Here is a 17,174-nt window from a genome sequence, read left to right on the forward strand (position 1 = left end):
CCTGTGCTGCGCTGTCCTTCCCAGTCCACGCTCACCTCTTCATCTTCTTAACGTCTTTTTTAAAAAAAATATATTTTATTGATTTTTTTACAGAGAGGAAGGGAGAAGGATAGAGAGTTAGAAACATCGATCAGCTGCCTCCTGCACACTCCCCACTGGGGATGTGCCCGCAACCCAGGTACATGCCCTTGACCGGAATCGAACCTGGGACCTTTCAGTCCGCAGGCCGCCGCTCTATCCACTGAGCCACACCGGTCAGGGCAACGTCTTTTTACAAGAGAAGTTGTTAGTTCTTACAAAATCCAACTCTAGGTTATTTTTAAAAGCCTACGATCGTGTGTATCTGTGTTTTGTAACCATGTTTTGCAGCCGACTCCTGCCCCCGAGATGGAGAGCGCTGCCTGCCTGTCCCCGGAGGTGGAGCTCCTGGACGTCCCACTCGTGGAGGACGGTGAGAAAGCGCGTCACCGGGCAGCTCAGGGGCCGGAGATGGGACGCGCTTCATGGTCCCGTCGATTCTTGTGGTTTTTTTCAGAGGGAGTCATCTCTCTTTTTTGGTTAATCCTCACCTGAGGCTATTTTTCCATTGATTTTTAGAGAGAATGGGAGGGAGGGAGGGAGAGAGAGAGAAGAAAGAAACATCGTGAGAGAGAGACACATGGATTGATTGCCTCTCACATGCGCTCCCCTAACCGGCCGGGGTCGAGCCTGGCCCTTCGGGGTGCAGGCCGGCGCTCTAACCGCGGAGCCCACCGGCCAGGCGAGATGTGAGTCTCCTAAACACGGTTGTTTTTTGCAAAGAGGGAGCTGATATTACTCTGTCTTTAGTCGAAACAAAGATAAGCTGTGTCTGCGAGTTTTGAAAGTGGCGGACATTCGAGTCTCAGTTTCCGACGTCTTCACTGAGAAACCTAAGGCCATTCCCATCCTAGTCCTTGGGGTGCGGCCCAGTTGTTTCAGTGGTTGTTGTTGTCTCTCTGATGGTCTGAAGTTTGGGGGGCACTGCTGGGCCCCGGGAAGGACGTGGGTTCCTGGCCCACCGCCCGCCGGCCTGCTGGGCGCTGAGCTGGGCTGACCCTCCCTGACCCGTGCGCCCTCCGGCTCTGCCCCCCTCGCCTCCGAGACCGAGCTGCCCCCCCTCACCACTGAGCCCCCTCCCTGGTTGCTCCCTCCCCGTCGTTTTGTGGAGATTCTCGAAGGAGCGGAGTCAGTCTCCACGCTTTGCCCGCAGCCTGCAGCGATTCTCTAACCTGCTGAACAGCTGTCGGAGACCCCCCCACCCCCCAAGGGCTTCTGCTGATGTCGGCTATAACTCCCGGTTGCTGCTGCATTAAACACTGAGGCTGAAGATACTGCACTTACTTATTCACTTGGAATAGCACCATGAGCCCACGAGAAGCGTGCTTGAGCGGAGGCAACTGGGTTCCCACGCCTGCTGCCATGTCACGCGTCGTGCGGCCTCTGCAAACTGCACCGCACACTCGGGGGGGGGGGGGGGGGGCGGGACCTGGAGCCTCGGCCCTCCCCTTGGTCGCAGGCAACCAATCGATGTGTCTCTTCACGTGGATGTTTCTCTCTGCCTCACCCCCTCCCGTCCACTCTCTAAAAATCAATGGAAAAGTATGTCAGGTGAGGACGGACAGCAGCAACAAAAGGCATGGGAAAGACAAGTGCATTTGGTATTCTTGTGAAAATGGTCTGGCTCTGCAGACCCCACCCCAACGAGATTCAGGGAGCCCCTGGGTTCCTGGGACCACGCTTGGAGAACCGTCGTTCTGGGGCGCCATCACCACCTTTGCCCACGTTGAGCTTGTCCGGGTTTGTTCTAGAACCTCCCACTTGAACGTGTCCGTGTGCTTTTCTTTGTCTTGGTTCTCACCGCGGTTTCTAGAGAGAGATGAGCTGGAGGACCCCGAGTTCAAGGTGGAGACCCCTCCTCCGGGGGCTGAGGGCGGTGCCTGCTTGGGGAGCCGGTAGGTGCTGGGGGCACCCCAGGCCCTCGGACTCAGGGGCTGGCTGGGCTGCGTCCCGCAGGGCGTGCTGGCTGCTCAGCGGCAGTGGTGCCCTCTGCCTTCAGCCCAGGGGGAGCGGCGAAGGCCGAGGCTGATGAGAAGAGGTCCGTCCTGGACTGGGTCCAGGCGTTGATCCTGCGCAGGGACGTGGGCCGCCTGGACCAGCTGCACAAAGAGAAGGACCTCCTCCTCCAGAGAACGAGGTGAGCCTGGCCCGGGGGGCGTTGGGGGCAGGCAGACACGGGGCGGGGGGCGGGCGGAGGTCCTGGAGGCCGGGGCTGGGCGTCCGCCGCCTCGGTGCACAGGCCTCCGGGCTGCGGCTGCCCCTCCTGCCCCGGGTCCTCTGGCTGGGCCTCCCTGCTGCCTGGCCACCACCCAGCTTAGCAGCAGTGCCGGTGCCACCCACGGCGTGTCCCCAGCGTCTGTGAGAAACATCGCACTCACATACAAGCTGGAAACACTCGCACGGCCGTCACCCCTGTACAGCCCACTGGCCGCTCGTCCCGCCTGTCGGGTGTCGTGTCTGTGATGCTTCCCGCCGAGGTACCTGGAAGCAAGGTGTGGGCGGCGCGTGCTGGCCCCCGGCCGTCGGTGTCTCCCAGCTCACAGGCCGCCTTCCCTGTGAGCCTCACCGCGGACACTTCCCACTGACGTTGAGGGAGAGTGGATGGGGGGGTGGGGGGAGACAGAGAGAAACATCCATGTGAGAGAGACACATCGACCGGTTGCCTCCTGCACGCGCCCCAACCAGGGCCCCGGGCCGGGGAGGAGCCTGCAACCGAGGGCATGTGCCCTGGACCAGAGTGGAATCCGGGACCGCCCAGTCCGCAGGCCGGCGCTCTCTCCACTGGGCCACCCCAGCTGTGGCCACACAATGTTCTTTTGTGCGACCTCAGTACCTACTTCCCCCGAGAAAACCAAGATCCCTGACACCTCGGGCGGGCTCCGTGTCTCGGGCCGTGAAAGCTGGTGCCCGGGGTTTGGTTCTGGAGTTTTAACGGAGGCGACGGGCACGGCACAGTTCGGCACTAGAGCAGCCCCATGGGCGTGGCTGTCCGGTCTGAGGCCTGTGCCCTCTGGGCCCCAGGGCCCTTCCCGTTCAAGGTCACCCCCCGTGGGCGCAGGTCACACGGGCTCCCAGAGGGGTTTTCAGGAAACAGAAGGAGCAGCCCCTGGTGTGCTTGGCCCCGAGACCTGGGAACCGGCATGCCCGGCCCCTCTGGAGGCCGGGCAGCAGCGGAGGAGCCGGGGACAGGGAGGCCGTGCCGCACTCCAGCCCGTGACCGGTCCTGCCTTCCCACTGCAGAGGGGAGCTGCGCGCCTCCCAGCGTATGGACCTCCTCACCCGGCAGCAGCAGAGGATGAAAGCCAAGGAGGCCAACCACGCGTAGGTCCCGGGCGTGCAGGGGGGTGGGCGGGGCCACGGGCAGACATGCCTCCGCACAGTGAAGTGGCCTGGCCAGTGTGGCTCAGTGGACAGTGTGTCGGCCCTCAGACTGAAGGGTCCCAGCTCGATTCCCGGCAAGGGCACATACCTCGGTTGCGGGCTTGATCCCTGGCCCTGGTCAGGGCGTGTGCAGGAGGCAACCGGTTGATGTTTCTCTCTGTCTCTCCCCCTCCCTCCCACTCGCTTTAAAATCAATGGAAAAATACCCGCAGGTGAGGACTAACAACAAACCGTGTGAGAATAGACGACCCCGAATGGACTCCAAGCGTCTGGGGGTCACAAGGGCAGGAAGCCAGGGGCCAAGAGGCCCAGATGGGCAGTCACTTGGAAGCAGGTGGACAGGGCAGGGCCCCCGGGAGGTGACTCCAGGCTGGGACCCAGTGACAGAAGCGAGCCGCTGGCAGAGACGGGGAAGGAGCATTGTGGGCGCAGAGAGGGGCGTCCTGGGGACCTGCAGGGAGGGGCAGGGTGCCCTCGGGGCTGGGCCTGCCCAGGTGAGGAGGCAATGCGGGGGTCGAGGCCGCCCACCCCCTGCCCCACCCCCGCCCACTCACCTCCGCAGCGCAGCGGGATCAGATCTGAGATCAGCGCTGGGCTCTGGGTCGGCGTCCAGGCGCCGCAGCCGCAGGAGGGCAGGGAAGAGAGAGAGAGCCCACAGCTGGGCTCAGCTGCTGTCCTTCCTCCTGCCCCCAGCCCGTGGGCCTGCCACTCTGAGGGGCCAGTGGCGGGGAGCGGCCCCACCTGGAGAAGCGCCGCGGGGGCCCACGGGGAGCAGGGGAGGGGTCTCTGTGGGGATGGCAGGCCAGGCGAAGGCACCGCTGAGCCTCAGAGGGGCCTGGGGTGCGTGGCCTCCAGGCGCTCCGGGACCCGGCCCCGACGCGTTCCTGACGCATTCCATCCTCCTTCGCTGTGCAGTGCAGCGTGGGCCGCCTCCGGCCGCGTCCCAGGGCCTCCTCTCGGAGCTGGAGGCCGAGAGGGACCCCCAGGCGAGAAGCCAGGCCTCACTGAGGGAGAACGCGTGGCGGGCGCTCCTGCTCGGAGGGTGCCGCCGCCACAGTGCCCTCGCCCACACACCACCCTCCTCCGCCAGGAACGCCGCGTGGCCCGTCACCCCCCTGGAGGGGCAGCCGGAGGGCGCGCAGCAGGCGGCCCTGGAGGAGCGGGAGGCCTCGGGGAGGCGCCTGCGGGAGCAGGCGGCCCAGCAGCTCTCTAAGGAGAAGGAGGCCTGGGGCAAGACGGAGCGGAACCGGCTGCTGAGGGTCAGGTGGGCCGGTCGCGGGCCCTGCCCCTGCCCCTGCCCGAGTCCCTCGTCGACCTCACGTTGATGTCCCTCCCGGACCCCCTTCCCCTCGGGCTCCCCGTCCTCCCGAGACTCCGCCCTGGGCTCCGAGTGGGAGAGCACCCCCAGGTGTGTCACAGCCAGGGACCCAGCACCCCGCCCAAAGGATGCGCGTCCTCTTCCAGCCCCTGCGCACGCACACGTGTGTGTGTGTGTGTGTGTGTGTGTGTGTGTGTGCACGTGTGCGCGTGACCACCCTCACCGCTCAGCGGCTCTGTCTCCATCCAGGGGCCCCCACTCTCTAAAAATCAACCCTGGGCCACCCCCTTCTGCCGCCCACGTGGGGCCCAAGCCCAGGTCCGCACCCACGGGGTCCTGGTTCCTGGGCTCCCTCAGCCGGATCCAGGCTCCCGGGGGCTCCCCCGGCGCGAGCTGGAGCCGGCCTGTCTCGCAGGAGGTCCACGCACCAGCAGAAGGAGCACGGGCTGCGGCACCTGAAGCTGGTGGAGGACGCCAGGCGGAACCACCGGGTGGCGGTGAAGTTCCTGAAGGCCTCGCTGGGCAGGTAGCGCCCTCCCGGCGGGTGGGCGGGCGGGCGGGGAGGCTTGCACGCGGGCAGCCCGGCCTCCATCTGTCCTTGAACCTCACCATCACCCTCAAACGAGAATAAAAGTGTGCGTTTCGCTTCGAGCTGCGTGCCCGCGTGTCCAGAGCAGGGCCACGGGCACGACCTTGTCCCGGGAACGTCGGCTTCGGTCCACGTGGCCTCGGTTCCCTTCCGTCCCACACGCCTGCCTGCGGGCGGCCGTTCACGGTGCCCGCTCCCCAGGGTGCAGGAGCAGGAGCGGCAGCGGGAGCGGGAGGCCCGCGAGCACGTGCAGAGGCGCATGGACGCCGTGCTGACCCTGAAGAACAGCATCACGGCCAACCGGGTAGGCCCCTCCCACCGCCTCCCACTCCCTCCAGCCTCACCCTCAGGCCCCGTGGGGCGAGCTGTCCGCACCCTGCCCACCCTCCCGAACCCCCTCCTGGCCCCCCGGCCCCCCGGAAGTGCCCCCCACGTCCTCGTCTCAAGACTCAGTGCTCCCGGGGGACACACCCTGTGTCCGCCCGGCCTCCTCGTCAGGCACAGGTCGGCCGGAGGACAGCAGCATGGCCCGCCCTCCACAGGCCTGGCCCTGTGGGGAGGGCTGTGACCAGGCTCCAGGGTCGGGCCTCCCTGGAGGAGGTGACCCCCCGGGGCTCAGCATGTGCAGTTAGGCCAGGGAAGCCGGGGGGGGGGGGGGGGCTCTGTAAAGGCTCAGAGGCAGGAGAGAGCACGGGGGGGGGGGGGCAGGTGGGCAGGAAGAGCAAGGGCGCAGAGGTGAGCGGGCGGCACACAGCCGCGCAGACCGGCTCCACCACCGAGGACGCAGGAGGGGGCTCCGTGTGCAGGCGTGCACATGTGTGTGCCAGCGTGCAGGCCCTGCTAGTGCTGTGACCTCTGTGTGTTCTGTCCCAAGGAAACGCTCCGGAAATTCCAAGCGTGGGGCCAGGCCAGGGCGGAGCTGGCTGTGCAGAAGGCCCGGGCGGAGAAGCAGGCGATCCTGGCCCAGGGCGGGAACGCTTTCAAGCTCCTCTTCCATCAGCACCGGCGCCAGGAGCTGGAGGCCCAGAAACGGTGAGGCCCCCAGAGGTGCCGGCCTGATGGGGGGGGGTGCTTCTGCCTCCGCCTGAGCCCCCCCAGGACAGGCCTGTGGGATGCAGCCTAAGGCTCCAGTCCCCTCCACCGGGTCCTGCCAAGCCCTCCCTGCCCGGGCCCCTGGGCTCAGGGCCCAGCCCCTCCCACCCGTGTGCCTGGGCGCTGCCCTCAGCCTCCTGCCCGGTTTCCAGACGCTGCCCCCGCCACCAGCCTCCCCCACCCACTCTCTGTCCCTTCCTGGGGCTGAGGCCGCCGGGCTCGTCTTCAGCTCTGGGGCACCCCTTTCCGGCCCCCCCAGACCATAGCTCAACGCGGCTGTCACTCACCCCGAGACAGCCCTTGGGCCCTGCGAGGTCCCCGCCACCGCTCCTGGGCCACACCGGCCCTGAGAGGAGGCCCCACAGGTGGCCCACCCAGGGGTCCTGCAGGAGTGCTCGCTCAGGCCCAGGTTCCTGCCTGTCCTGTCCTCCCACCCACCCACCCCCCTTCCCAGCTGCTAGCATCCACCCAGGTGTGGCCTCCTGGTCCGCTCCCTGGGACAGCGGCTCTTGTCCAGGCATCTTGGTGCCTGAGCATCACCCCGCGGGCGAGTGGGGAGCCTCAGGCCCTGATGCTGCCTCCTGTGTGTGCACCTCAGTGGGGCTCCCCTGGCGCCAGCAGGAAGCTCACGAGGGGCGAGGCCCCTGTTTGCTGTGGGGACTGGACTGGGTGGAGGTTCGAGTCCTGGGCTCCCCTGAGCAGTGGGGCCAGGCCTGGGCGGCTGGGCAGGGCCTGTGCTCGCCGAGGGGGGAGGCCCAGCCGCACGCCTGCTCTGAGCCGCCGCCTTCCCCAGCGCCTTCGAGGAGGAGCAGAGGCTCAGGAAGCATGAGATCGTGGGTCGGCTTCTGAAGGAGGAGGCTGAGGAGACCAGGAGGCGGCGGCCGCCATCACCGCCGGCCACGGCCACGGCCACGGCCACGGCCACCGCCCGGCCCTCCCTGAGGAACAAGACCTGGGACTACCTGGCCGACATCAGCGAGGGGAGGACGCCCGGGGCTCCCGGCCCAGTGGTGAGCCCCACAGGAGCAGAGGGCCCAGCGGGCATGGCGCTGGGTGGCGTCCTGGGGACATGGCGTCACCTCCCCGTGCGTGGATCCCTCCCCTCCCGGTTCTCCCGCTTCTTCCCGAGGGCGGGGCCCCCGCTCTGGGCAGCCTGGCCCTCGTGGTCCCTCTGAGGGGCTCAGGGTAGCGGCAGGGCTCAGCTCCACTGCAGGTCGCGGCCATGTGTCCATCTGGGAGCCAGCCTGTCCTGGGCAACGGCTCAGGGGTGAGGGGCGGGACCCAGGACCTGCGCCTCGTCAGCCACGGGAGCCACGGCTCGGGCCACTTCCCTCCCCAGTTTACAGGCCAAGACGGAAGGTCAGCCAGGGCCAGGGCCGACTTGTGCCCCAGCCCCCCACATGCAGAGACGGCAGCTTTCCTCTCCGTCCTCCCTCCCTCCCTCCCTCTGTCCTCCCTCCACACTGGGGGCCGTCTGCCTGCCTCTCCGAGGGTGTGGGGCAGGGGCAGGTGCCGCTCCTGAGCCTGGCCTGGCACTTTCGATTCTGCCTTGTGCCCGCTGTGACCCCAGCACCTGAAGGTCACGGTCACTGGCTTCAACACCCCGCTGCGGGCAGCACCCTCCGGCTTCCCCTCTCCGTGCATTTCAGCTCTTTTCCTGTTTCCCAGGCCCGTCTGGGCTCCCCGGCACCTGCCCTGCTCCCCTCCCGGGGCCGCCCTCTGCGTCCTGTCTGGCTCGGAGCCCCGGCTCTGTCCCGTCACCACCGGGCGTTTCGGGGTGTTTTCCGGGAAAACCAGAAATGCCAGCCGCTTGGGGTCAGGCGGGACACGGCACAGCCGTCCGCAAAGAGGAGGCCTCGTGGGCGTCGGAGGAAACGCCAGCGTGGAGATGCGCGCGTTGTCTTTGAAATGGAAAAGCCTGCAATGGGGCTCTGGTCGGCGGAACGCGGAAGAGGGGGGCCCTGACCCCGTGCCCTTCTGGCTGCTGGTCCCTGTTCCCGCAGCGGCCGCTGTGCTCCTCCTCCCCGACAGGAGAGCGCCAGCCTTCCCCTCCCCGACCGCTCCGGGCTGATGCCTGCCGTCTCCAGCGAGTCCATCCAGGGCGCCTCCGGCAGCCTCAGCTGGGAAGACCAGACGCTGGTGGAGCCGGAAATCTGCGGGCTCTGGAACCAGGGCCACAAGGCGCACGAGGTACCTGCCCTCGCATGTGACCTGCGCGTCGCGGGCCCGGCCCTCCCCCGCCCCCGGCCCTCCTCCGCCCCCGCCCCCGCCACCCCCCCCCCCCATGGTGGCTCCCCGGGGATGCGGTCGGCCTCCCGTGCGGGGACGGGTCCTAGGTTCGTTCTGCTTGGTCTTCGGGAAAGAACTTCCAGAAAAGGCACAGGTTCAGAACGTCCTTTGAAAGCCTTTTTCAAGGGACGTGCTCCGTGCCGAGCCCTGGCCTCCTGGCCCTGAAGGAGCAGGCACAACTCGAGCGGCCAGGCGGTCAGCCCGTGTGCGGGGAGCTCCCAGGACAGCGGCCACCGCCACGGCTCTGTCCCTGCACCGGCAGCTGCGGCCAGGCCACACACGCGCGGTGCCGTTGCCGTAAAGGCAAAGCCACGCTGGTTCCGGGGAAGCTGGACTGAGGGGGCCCGAGACACAGGGCGGGACCTGAGCCAGTCCCAGGAGGGCGGTGGGCACCTGGGGACGGGCCCTCCGGCCGGGGCAGCAAGGGCAGCAGGACACCCAGCTCCTCGGCCGGGACTCACAGAACTTTCAGGAAGGCAGCCCTGGGCCGGACGGTCCCCGAGGCAGGAGGCCCCTTCTCCCTGCCTCTGTGCCGGGTTTGCCGCCATCTCCCGAAAATCTGCTGGGGTCCTGGCCGGTCTTGTCTTCCCTTCCTCTGAAGCGAGGTGCCCGCCTGGCTCACGTCGGGGTTCCCTGGTGACCCCTGCACAGGACACGCCTCCCTCTGCCCTGGGCCAGGCCTTGCCTCCGGCCCAGGCTCTGTCCCTGCGACCCCAGGTGCCCAAGGAGGAGGTGGACCGCAAGCCCGTCGGGGGGACGAAGATGGAGAAGGACATCCTGGCCCGCACCGTGGAGCAGCTGCGGAGCAGGGTGGTCCACAAGCAGGTGGCGTCCGGGCGCGAGTTCAAAGGCTGCCCCTTCAACAGCAAGCCCAAGCTCATCCACTTCAAGGTGAGCCGGGCCGGCCGGCCGGAGGGAGGGCGCCCGCGGCCCTGGTGCAGGGGTGACGGCTCAGGCCGCCTTCGAGGGGCGTGGCTTCTGAGTGTCCTATTGCAAAGGGAGAGAGGACAGGCCTCCGTCTCTGCAGGGGAGGGGCTGGGGGCGCCGGGCGCCCTGCGGGCACAGCACTGGGGCAGGCGGGAGGTCCAGGGCCTGGCCACCCGTCACAGTCACCGTCGGTGCTGTGGGCGGTCACGGGCGGGAGATTAATCGTCCAGCCCGGGGCCCTCCGCTGTCCAGCTGCCACCCAAGCTCCCCCTGGGGTCCCCCGGAAGCTGCTTCCTGCTCTGACACAGGCGAGCCCGGCACCCCTCACCCTGCTCCGCGGGCCACAGAGGGGCAGCCGTGGGGGGTGGGGCCTCACCACACCTGTCGGCTCCGGTCGCCCAGGTGTGAGGATAACGCTCCGTGTCCCCAGGACTTCGACATCGGCAAAGTGTACAAGAAGAGGATGACGCTGATCAACGCCACCTACACCATCAACTACTGCAAGCTGGAGGGCGTGGACGAGCACCTGCGGGACTTCATCCACATCGCGTGAGGGGGGCACGCTGCTCACTCAGGACCCCAGCCCCCCCGCCCCCCCCCCCCCGCCTCCCCACCTCCCCGCACGGGCGGGGCAGCCGTTTTCTCAGACCTGTCAACAGCTCCCGGGGCCAGAGCTCCAGACAACTGCTCACCCAGGGCCTCTGCTGCCCCGGCCCCACGCCCCGTCCCGGCCCCACGCTGCGGCTCGCTGCCCTCCGTGGCCGTGTCGCACTGGCTGCCACGACCTCTCACTGAGGCTCTCCCTGCACTTGCCGTGCTTCTCGTGTCTAAAAGCTCTAAGTTCTCCTTCAAACGGCCCCGTTCCCTCCTGTGCCCGTAACCCCCTGGGCGGTGATCCCTTGGCCCAGGCCCCGGTCTGCCTGGTCCTGCTGTCCGGCCTCCGCTCGGCCCCACCCCTGGGGCCTGCCCTCCCAGGGGGGCTGGGACCTGCCACACGGCCAGGGGCAGGTTCCTGATGAAGCCAGCCCTTCGGTCAGACCCGACCTGGGACAGCAGGCCGCAGCCGCTGACTCCACATCCTCTGGGCAGCTGCAGCCCTGTTTCTGGAACTTTCCCTGACATGGGGCTCCCTCCCTGGCATCGCCCTCACCCTGGGCCCTCGGTGCCCAGGGCAGCAGTGGCTGTGGCCGCTGCCACCTCATGGCCGTCCCTTCCGCCCGGCCCCTGGGGGCTTTTCTTGCGGCTCCTTCCTCCTCCACCCGCCCGCCCGCCCACCCGCTCACACTCGGGACAGTCAGGTGGCACCGGGCGCCCTGCGGGCGAGTCCTGGGAGGCGCGGGCGCAGCACTGGGGCAGGCGGGAGGTCCAGGGCCTGGCCACCCGTCACAGTCACCAGTGGTGCTGTGGGCGGTCGCGGGCGGGAGATTAACCGCGGACGTGTCTGTGCCTGCAGCTTCGACCCCCCTGGCGCCATGTCGGCCGGCATGTCCTGCGAAGTGCTGGTCACCTTCAAGCCCATGGTGAGCGTCGGCTCAGGACGAGGGGGGGCCGGGCTGCGGGGCGTCACGGGGAATCACCCACGTGCCCCTCGGGTTTATTTTTCAGGTCGAGAAGGACCTGGAGGGAAGGATCTGGTTTCTGGCGCAGACGGGCCGGTTTTCCGTCCCCCTGAAGTGCTCCATCAAGCAGTGCTCCGTGCGTCCCGGGCCGAGCGGAGGGGGTCCTGGAGGGGGGAGCGCGGGGCGGGGGTTCTATCGGGTCTCCGTCGCGCCCCCCCTGCCCTGAGACACACCCCATGCTGGGCGGAGCCAGACCCAGGCCCAGGGTCAGGGAGCCCCCAGGCTGTCGCTCTGCGCTCTGGGCCCCATTTAGTCTCCGCCTCCGCCGTCCCGTGTGCCTGGGCTTTCTCACAACTGCAAGTTTGCGCCTTGGACCGGTTCACCCATTCTGTCGCCCCTCCCCCCGCAGCGGGTGGCCTCACTGTGGTCCGCGCCTGTGGACCCCGACCGCCCTGTCTCTGTGGGACTCGCGCGGCCCACTGCCTCCAGGCCCCTCCTTTCCGACTGAGGGACAGCCCATCCAGTTCAGCTGTGCGCCCCTCTGGGCTGCTCCCCACAGGGCTGCTCCCCCAGGGCTGCTCCCCCAGGGCTGCTCCCCACAGGACTGCTCCCCCAGAGCTGCTCCCCCAGGGCTGCTCCCCACAGGGCTGCTCCCCATAGGACTGCTCCTCCACAGGACTGCTCCCCACAGGGCTGCTCCCCACAGGGCTGCTCCCACAGGGCTGCTCCCCCCAGGGCTGCTCCCCACAGGGCTGCTCCCCATAGGACTGCTCCTCCACAGGACTGCTCCCCACAGGGCTGCTCCCCACAGGGCTGCTCCCACAGGGCTGCTCCCCCAGGGCTGCTCCCCCCGGGCTGCTCCCCACAGGACTGCTCCCCACAGGACTGCTCCCCACAGGGCTGCTCCCCCCGGGCTGCTCCCCACAGGGCTGCTCCCCCAGGGCTGCTCCCCACAGGACTGCTCCCCCAGAGCTGCTCCCCCAGGGCTGCTCCCCACAGGGCTGCTCCCCATAGGACTGCTCCTCCACAGGACTGCTCCCCACAGGGCTGCTCCCCACAGGGCTGCTCCCACAGGGCTGCCCCCCCAGGGCTGCTCCCCACAGGGCTGCTCCCCACAGGGCTGCTCCCACAGGACTGCTCCCCACAGGGCTGCTCCCCACAGGGCTGCTCCCACAGGGCTGCTCCCCACAGGACTGCTCCCCCAGGGCTGCTCCCACAGGACTGCTCCCCACAGGGCTGCTCCCCACAGGACTGCTCCCCACAGGACTGCTCCCCCAGAGCTGCTCCCCCAGGGCTGCTCCCCACAGGGCTGCTCCCCATAGGACTGCTCCTCCACAGGACTGCTCCCCACAGGGCTGCTCCCCACAGGGCTGCTCCCACAGGGCTGCTCCCCCAGGGCTGCTCCCCCCGGGCTGCTCCCCACAGGACTGCTCCCCACAGGGCTGCTCCCCACAGGACTGCTCCCCCAGGGCTGCTCCCACAGGACTGCTCCCCACAGGGCTGCTCCCCACAGGGCTGCTCCCCCAGGGCTGCTCCCCCCGGGCTGCTCCCCACAGGACTGCTCCCCACAGGACTGCTCCCCACAGGGCTGCTCCCCACAGGACTGCTCCCCACAGGGCTGCTCCCCACAGGACTGCTCCCCACAGGACTGCTCCCCACAGGGCTGCTCCCCACAGGGCTGCTCCCACAGGGCTGCTCCCCCCAGGGCTGCTCCCACAGGGCTGCTCCCACAGGGCTGCTCCCACAGGGCTGCTCCCCACAGGACTGCTCCCCCAGGGCTGCTCCCACAGGACTGCTCCCCACAGGGCTGCTCCCCACAGGGCTGCTCCCCCAGGGCTGCTCCCCCCGGGCTGCTCCCCACAGGACTGCTCCCCACAGGACTGCTCCCCCAGAGCTGCTCCCCCAGGGCTGCTCCCCACAGGGCTGCTCCCCATAGGACTGCTCCTCCACAGGACTGCTCCCCACAGGGCTGCTCCCCACAGGGCTGCTCCCACAGGGCTGCTCCCCCCAGGGCTGCTCCCCACAGGGCTGCTCCCCATAGGACTGCTCCTCCACAGGACTGCTCCCCACAGGGCTGCTCCCCACAGGGCTGCTCCCACAGGGCTGCTCCCCCCAGGGCTGCTCCCCCCGGGCTGCTCCCCACAGGACTGCTCCCCACAGGACTGCTCCCCACAGGGCTGCTCCCCCCGGGCTGCTCCCCACAGGGCTGCTCCCCCAGGGCTGCTCCCCACAGGACTGCTCCCCCAGAGCTGCTCCCCCAGGGCTGCTCCCCACAGGGCTGCTCCCCATAGGACTGCTCCTCCACAGGACTGCTCCCCACAGGGCTGCTCCCCACAGGGCTGCTCCCACAGGGCTGCTCCCCCCAGGGCTGCTCCCCACAGGGCTGCTCCCCATAGGACTGCTCCTCCACAGGACTGCTCCCCACAGGGCTGCTCCCCACAGGGCTGCTCCCACAGGGCTGCTCCCCCCAGGGCTGCTCCCCCCGGGCTGCTCCCCACAGGACTGCTCCCCACAGGACTGCTCCCCACAGGGCTGCTCCCCCCGGGCTGCTCCCCACAGGGCTGCTCCCCCAGGGCTGCTCCCCACAGGACTGCTCCCCAGAGCTGCTCCCCCAGGGCTGCTCCCCACAGGGCTGCTCCCCATAGGACTGCTCCTCCACAGGACTGCTCCCCACAGGGCTGCTCCCCACAGGGCTGCTCCCACAGGGCTGCTCCCCCCAGGGCTGCTCCCCACAGGGCTGCTCCCCACAGGGCTGCTCCCACAGGACTGCTCCCCACAGGGCTGCTCCCCACAGGGCTGCTCCCCACAGGGCTGCTCCCACAGGGCTGCTCCCCACAGGACTGCTCCCCCAGGGCTGCTCCCACAGGACTGCTCCCCACAGGGCTGCTCCCCACAGGACTGCTCCCCACAGGACTGCTCCCCCAGAGCTGCTCCCCCAGGGCTGCTCCCCACAGGGCTGCTCCCCATAGGACTGCTCCTCCACAGGACTGCTCCCCACAGGGCTGCTCCCCACAGGGCTGCTCCCACAGGGCTGCTCCCCCAGGGCTGCTCCCCCCGGGCTGCTCCCCACAGGACTGCTCCCCACAGGGCTGCTCCCCACAGGACTGCTCCCCCAGGGCTGCTCCCACAGGACTGCTCCCCACAGGGCTGCTCCCCACAGGGCTGCTCCCCCAGGGCTGCTCCCCCCGGGCTGCTCCCCACAGGACTGCTCCCCACAGGACTGCTCCCCACAGGGCTGCTCCCCACAGGACTGCTCCCCACAGGGCTGCTCCCCACAGGACTGCTCCCCACAGGACTGCTCCCCACAGGGCTGCTCCCCACAGGGCTGCTCCCACAGGGCTGCTCCCCCAGGGCTGCTCCCACAGGGCTGCTCCCCACAGGGCTGCTCCCACAGGGCTGCTCCCCACAGGACTGCTCCCCCAGGGCTGCTCCCACAGGACTGCTCCCCACAGGGCTGCTCCCCACAGGGCTGCTCCCCCAGGGCTGCTCCCCCCGGGCTGCTCCCCACAGGACTGCTCCCCACAGGACTGCTCCCCCAGAGCTGCTCCCCCAGGGCTGCTCCCCACAGGGCTGCTCCCCATAGGACTGCTCCTCCACAGGACTGCTCCCCACAGGGCTGCTCCCCACAGGGCTGCTCCCACAGGGCTGCTCCCCCCAGGGCTGCTCCCCACAGGGCTGCTCCCCATAGGACTGCTCCTCCACAGGACTGCTCCCCACAGGGCTGCTCCCCACAGGGCTGCTCCCACAGGGCTGCTCCCCCCAGGGCTGCTCCCCCCGGGCTGCTCCCCACAGGACTGCTCCCCACAGGACTGCTCCCCACAGGGCTGCTCCCCCGGGCTGCTCCCCACAGGGCTGCTCCCCCAGGGCTGCTCCCCACAGGACTGCTCCCCCAGAGCTGCTCCCCCAGGGCTGCTCCCCACAGGGCTGCTCCCCATAGGACTGCTCCTCCACAGGACTGCTCCCCACAGGGCTGCTCCCCACAGGGCTGCTCCCACAGGGCTGCTCCCCCCAGGGCTGCTCCCCACAGGGCTGCTCCCCACAGGGCTGCTCCCACAGGACTGCTCCCCACAGGGCTGCTCCCCACAGGGCTGCTCCCCACAGGGCTGCTCCCACAGGGCTGCTCCCCACAGGACTGCTCCCCCAGGGCTGCTCCCACAGGACTGCTCCCCACAGGGCTGCTCCCCACAGGACTGCTCCCCACAGGACTGCTCCCCCAGAGCTGCTCCCCCAGGGCTGCTCCCCACAGGGCTGCTCCCCATAGGACTGCTCCTCCACAGGACTGCTCCCCACAGGGCTGCTCCCCACAGGGCTGCTCCCACAGGGCTGCTCCCCCAGGGCTGCTCCCCCCGGGCTGCTCCCCACAGGACTGCTCCCCACAGGGCTGCTCCCCACAGGACTGCTCCCCCAGGGCTGCTCCCACAGGACTGCTCCCCACAGGGCTGCTCCCCACAGGGCTGCTCCCCCAGGGCTGCTCCCCCCGGGCTGCTCCCCACAGGACTGCTCCCCACAGGACTGCTCCCCACAGGGCTGCTCCCCACAGGACTGCTCCCCACAGGGCTGCTCCCCACAGGACTGCTCCCCACAGGACTGCTCCCCACAGGGCTGCTCCCCACAGGGCTGCTCCCACAGGGCTGCTCCCCCCAGGGCTGCTCCCACAGGGCTGCTCCCCACAGGGCTGCTCCCACAGGGCTGCTCCCCACAGGACTGCTCCCCCAGGGCTGCTCCCACAGGACTGCTCCCCACAGGGCTGCTCCCCACAGGGCTGCTCCCCCAGGGCTGCTCCCCCCGGGCTGCTCCCCACAGGACTGCTCCCCACAGGACTGCTCCCCCAGAGCTGCTCCCCCAGGGCTGCTCCCCACAGGGCTGCTCCCCATAGGACTGCTCCTCCACAGGACTGCTCCCCACAGGGCTGCTCCCCACAGGGCTGCTCCCACAGGGCTGCTCCCCCCAGGGCTGCTCCCCACAGGGCTGCTCCCCATAGGACTGCTCCTCCACAGGACTGCTCCCCACAGGGCTGCTCCCCACAGGGCTGCTCCCACAGGGCTGCTCCCCCCAGGGCTGCTCCCCCCGGGCTGCTCCCCACAGGACTGCTCCCCACAGGGCTGCTCCCCCCGGGCTGCTCCCCACAGGGCTGCTCCCCCAGGGCTGCTCCCCACAGGACTGCTCCCCCAGAGCTGCTCCCCCAGGGCTGCTCCCCACAGGGCTGCTCCCCATAGGACTGCTCCTCCACAGGACTGCTCCCCACAGGGCTGCTCCCCACAGGGCTGCTCCCACAGGGCTGCTCCCCCCAGGGCTGCTCCCCACAGGGCTGCTCCCCACAGGGCTGCTCCCACAGGACTGCTCCCCACAGGGCTGCTCCCCACAGGGCTGCTCCCCACAGGGCTGCTCCCACAGGGCTGCTCCCCACAGGACTGCTCCCCCAGGGCTGCTCCCACAGGACTGCTCCCCACAGGGCTGCTCCCCACAGGGCTGCTCCCCCAGGGCTGCTCCCCCCGGGCTGCTCCCCACAGGACTGCTCCCCACAGGACTGCTCCCCACAGGACTGCTCCCCCAGAGCTGCTCCCCCAGGGCTGCTCCCCACAGGGCTGCTCCCCATAGGACTGCTCCTCCACAGGACTGCTCCCCACAGGGCTGCTCCCCACAGGGCTGCTCCCACAGGGCTGCTCCCCCAGGGCTGCTCCCCCCGGGCTGCTCCCCACAGGACTGCTCCCCACAGGGCTGCTCCCCACAGGACTGCTCCCCCAGGGCTGCTCCCACAGGACTGCTCCCCACAGGGCTGCTCCCCACAGGGCTGCTCCCCCAGGGCTGCTCCCCCCGGGCTGCTCCCCACAGGGCTGCTCCCCACAGGACTGCTCCCCCCGGGCTGCTCCCCACAGGACTGCTCCCCACAGGACTGCTCCCCCAGAGCTGCTCCCACAGGGCTGCTCCCCACAGGACTGCT

The 17,174-nt window shown here is 69.1% G+C and overlaps 1 protein-coding gene across 4 annotated transcripts in view; it reads left to right on the plus strand.

Annotated features, from left to right (window-relative positions):
• CFAP74 (cilia and flagella associated protein 74) overlaps positions 1 to 17,174 on the plus strand; it is a 35,602-nt gene that overhangs the window by 1,346 nt on the left and 17,082 nt on the right. For all 4 annotated transcript variants that reach the window (XM_036307610.1, XM_036307611.1, XM_036307612.1 and 1 more), the window contains exons 3-16: positions 370 to 451; positions 1,892 to 1,973; positions 2,078 to 2,215; positions 3,319 to 3,399; positions 4,550 to 4,723; positions 5,193 to 5,303; positions 5,568 to 5,670; positions 6,241 to 6,398; positions 7,252 to 7,468; positions 8,490 to 8,648; positions 9,465 to 9,638; positions 10,105 to 10,223; positions 11,128 to 11,194; positions 11,280 to 11,369. In XM_036307610.1, coding sequence (XP_036163503.1) covers positions 388 to 451; positions 1,892 to 1,973; positions 2,078 to 2,215; positions 3,319 to 3,399; positions 4,550 to 4,723; positions 5,193 to 5,303; positions 5,568 to 5,670; positions 6,241 to 6,398; positions 7,252 to 7,468; positions 8,490 to 8,648; positions 9,465 to 9,638; positions 10,105 to 10,223; positions 11,128 to 11,194; positions 11,280 to 11,369 — 1,737 coding nt within the window. In that variant the 5' untranslated portion in view covers positions 370 to 387. The remainder of the gene's footprint in view (positions 1 to 369; positions 452 to 1,891; positions 1,974 to 2,077; positions 2,216 to 3,318; positions 3,400 to 4,549; positions 4,724 to 5,192; positions 5,304 to 5,567; positions 5,671 to 6,240; positions 6,399 to 7,251; positions 7,469 to 8,489; positions 8,649 to 9,464; positions 9,639 to 10,104; positions 10,224 to 11,127; positions 11,195 to 11,279; positions 11,370 to 17,174) is intronic.

Source organism: Myotis myotis, unplaced genomic scaffold (genome assembly GCF_014108235.1).
Source record: "Myotis myotis isolate mMyoMyo1 unplaced genomic scaffold, mMyoMyo1.p scaffold_m19_p_48, whole genome shotgun sequence".
NCBI lineage: Eukaryota > Metazoa > Chordata > Mammalia > Chiroptera > Vespertilionidae > Myotis > Myotis myotis.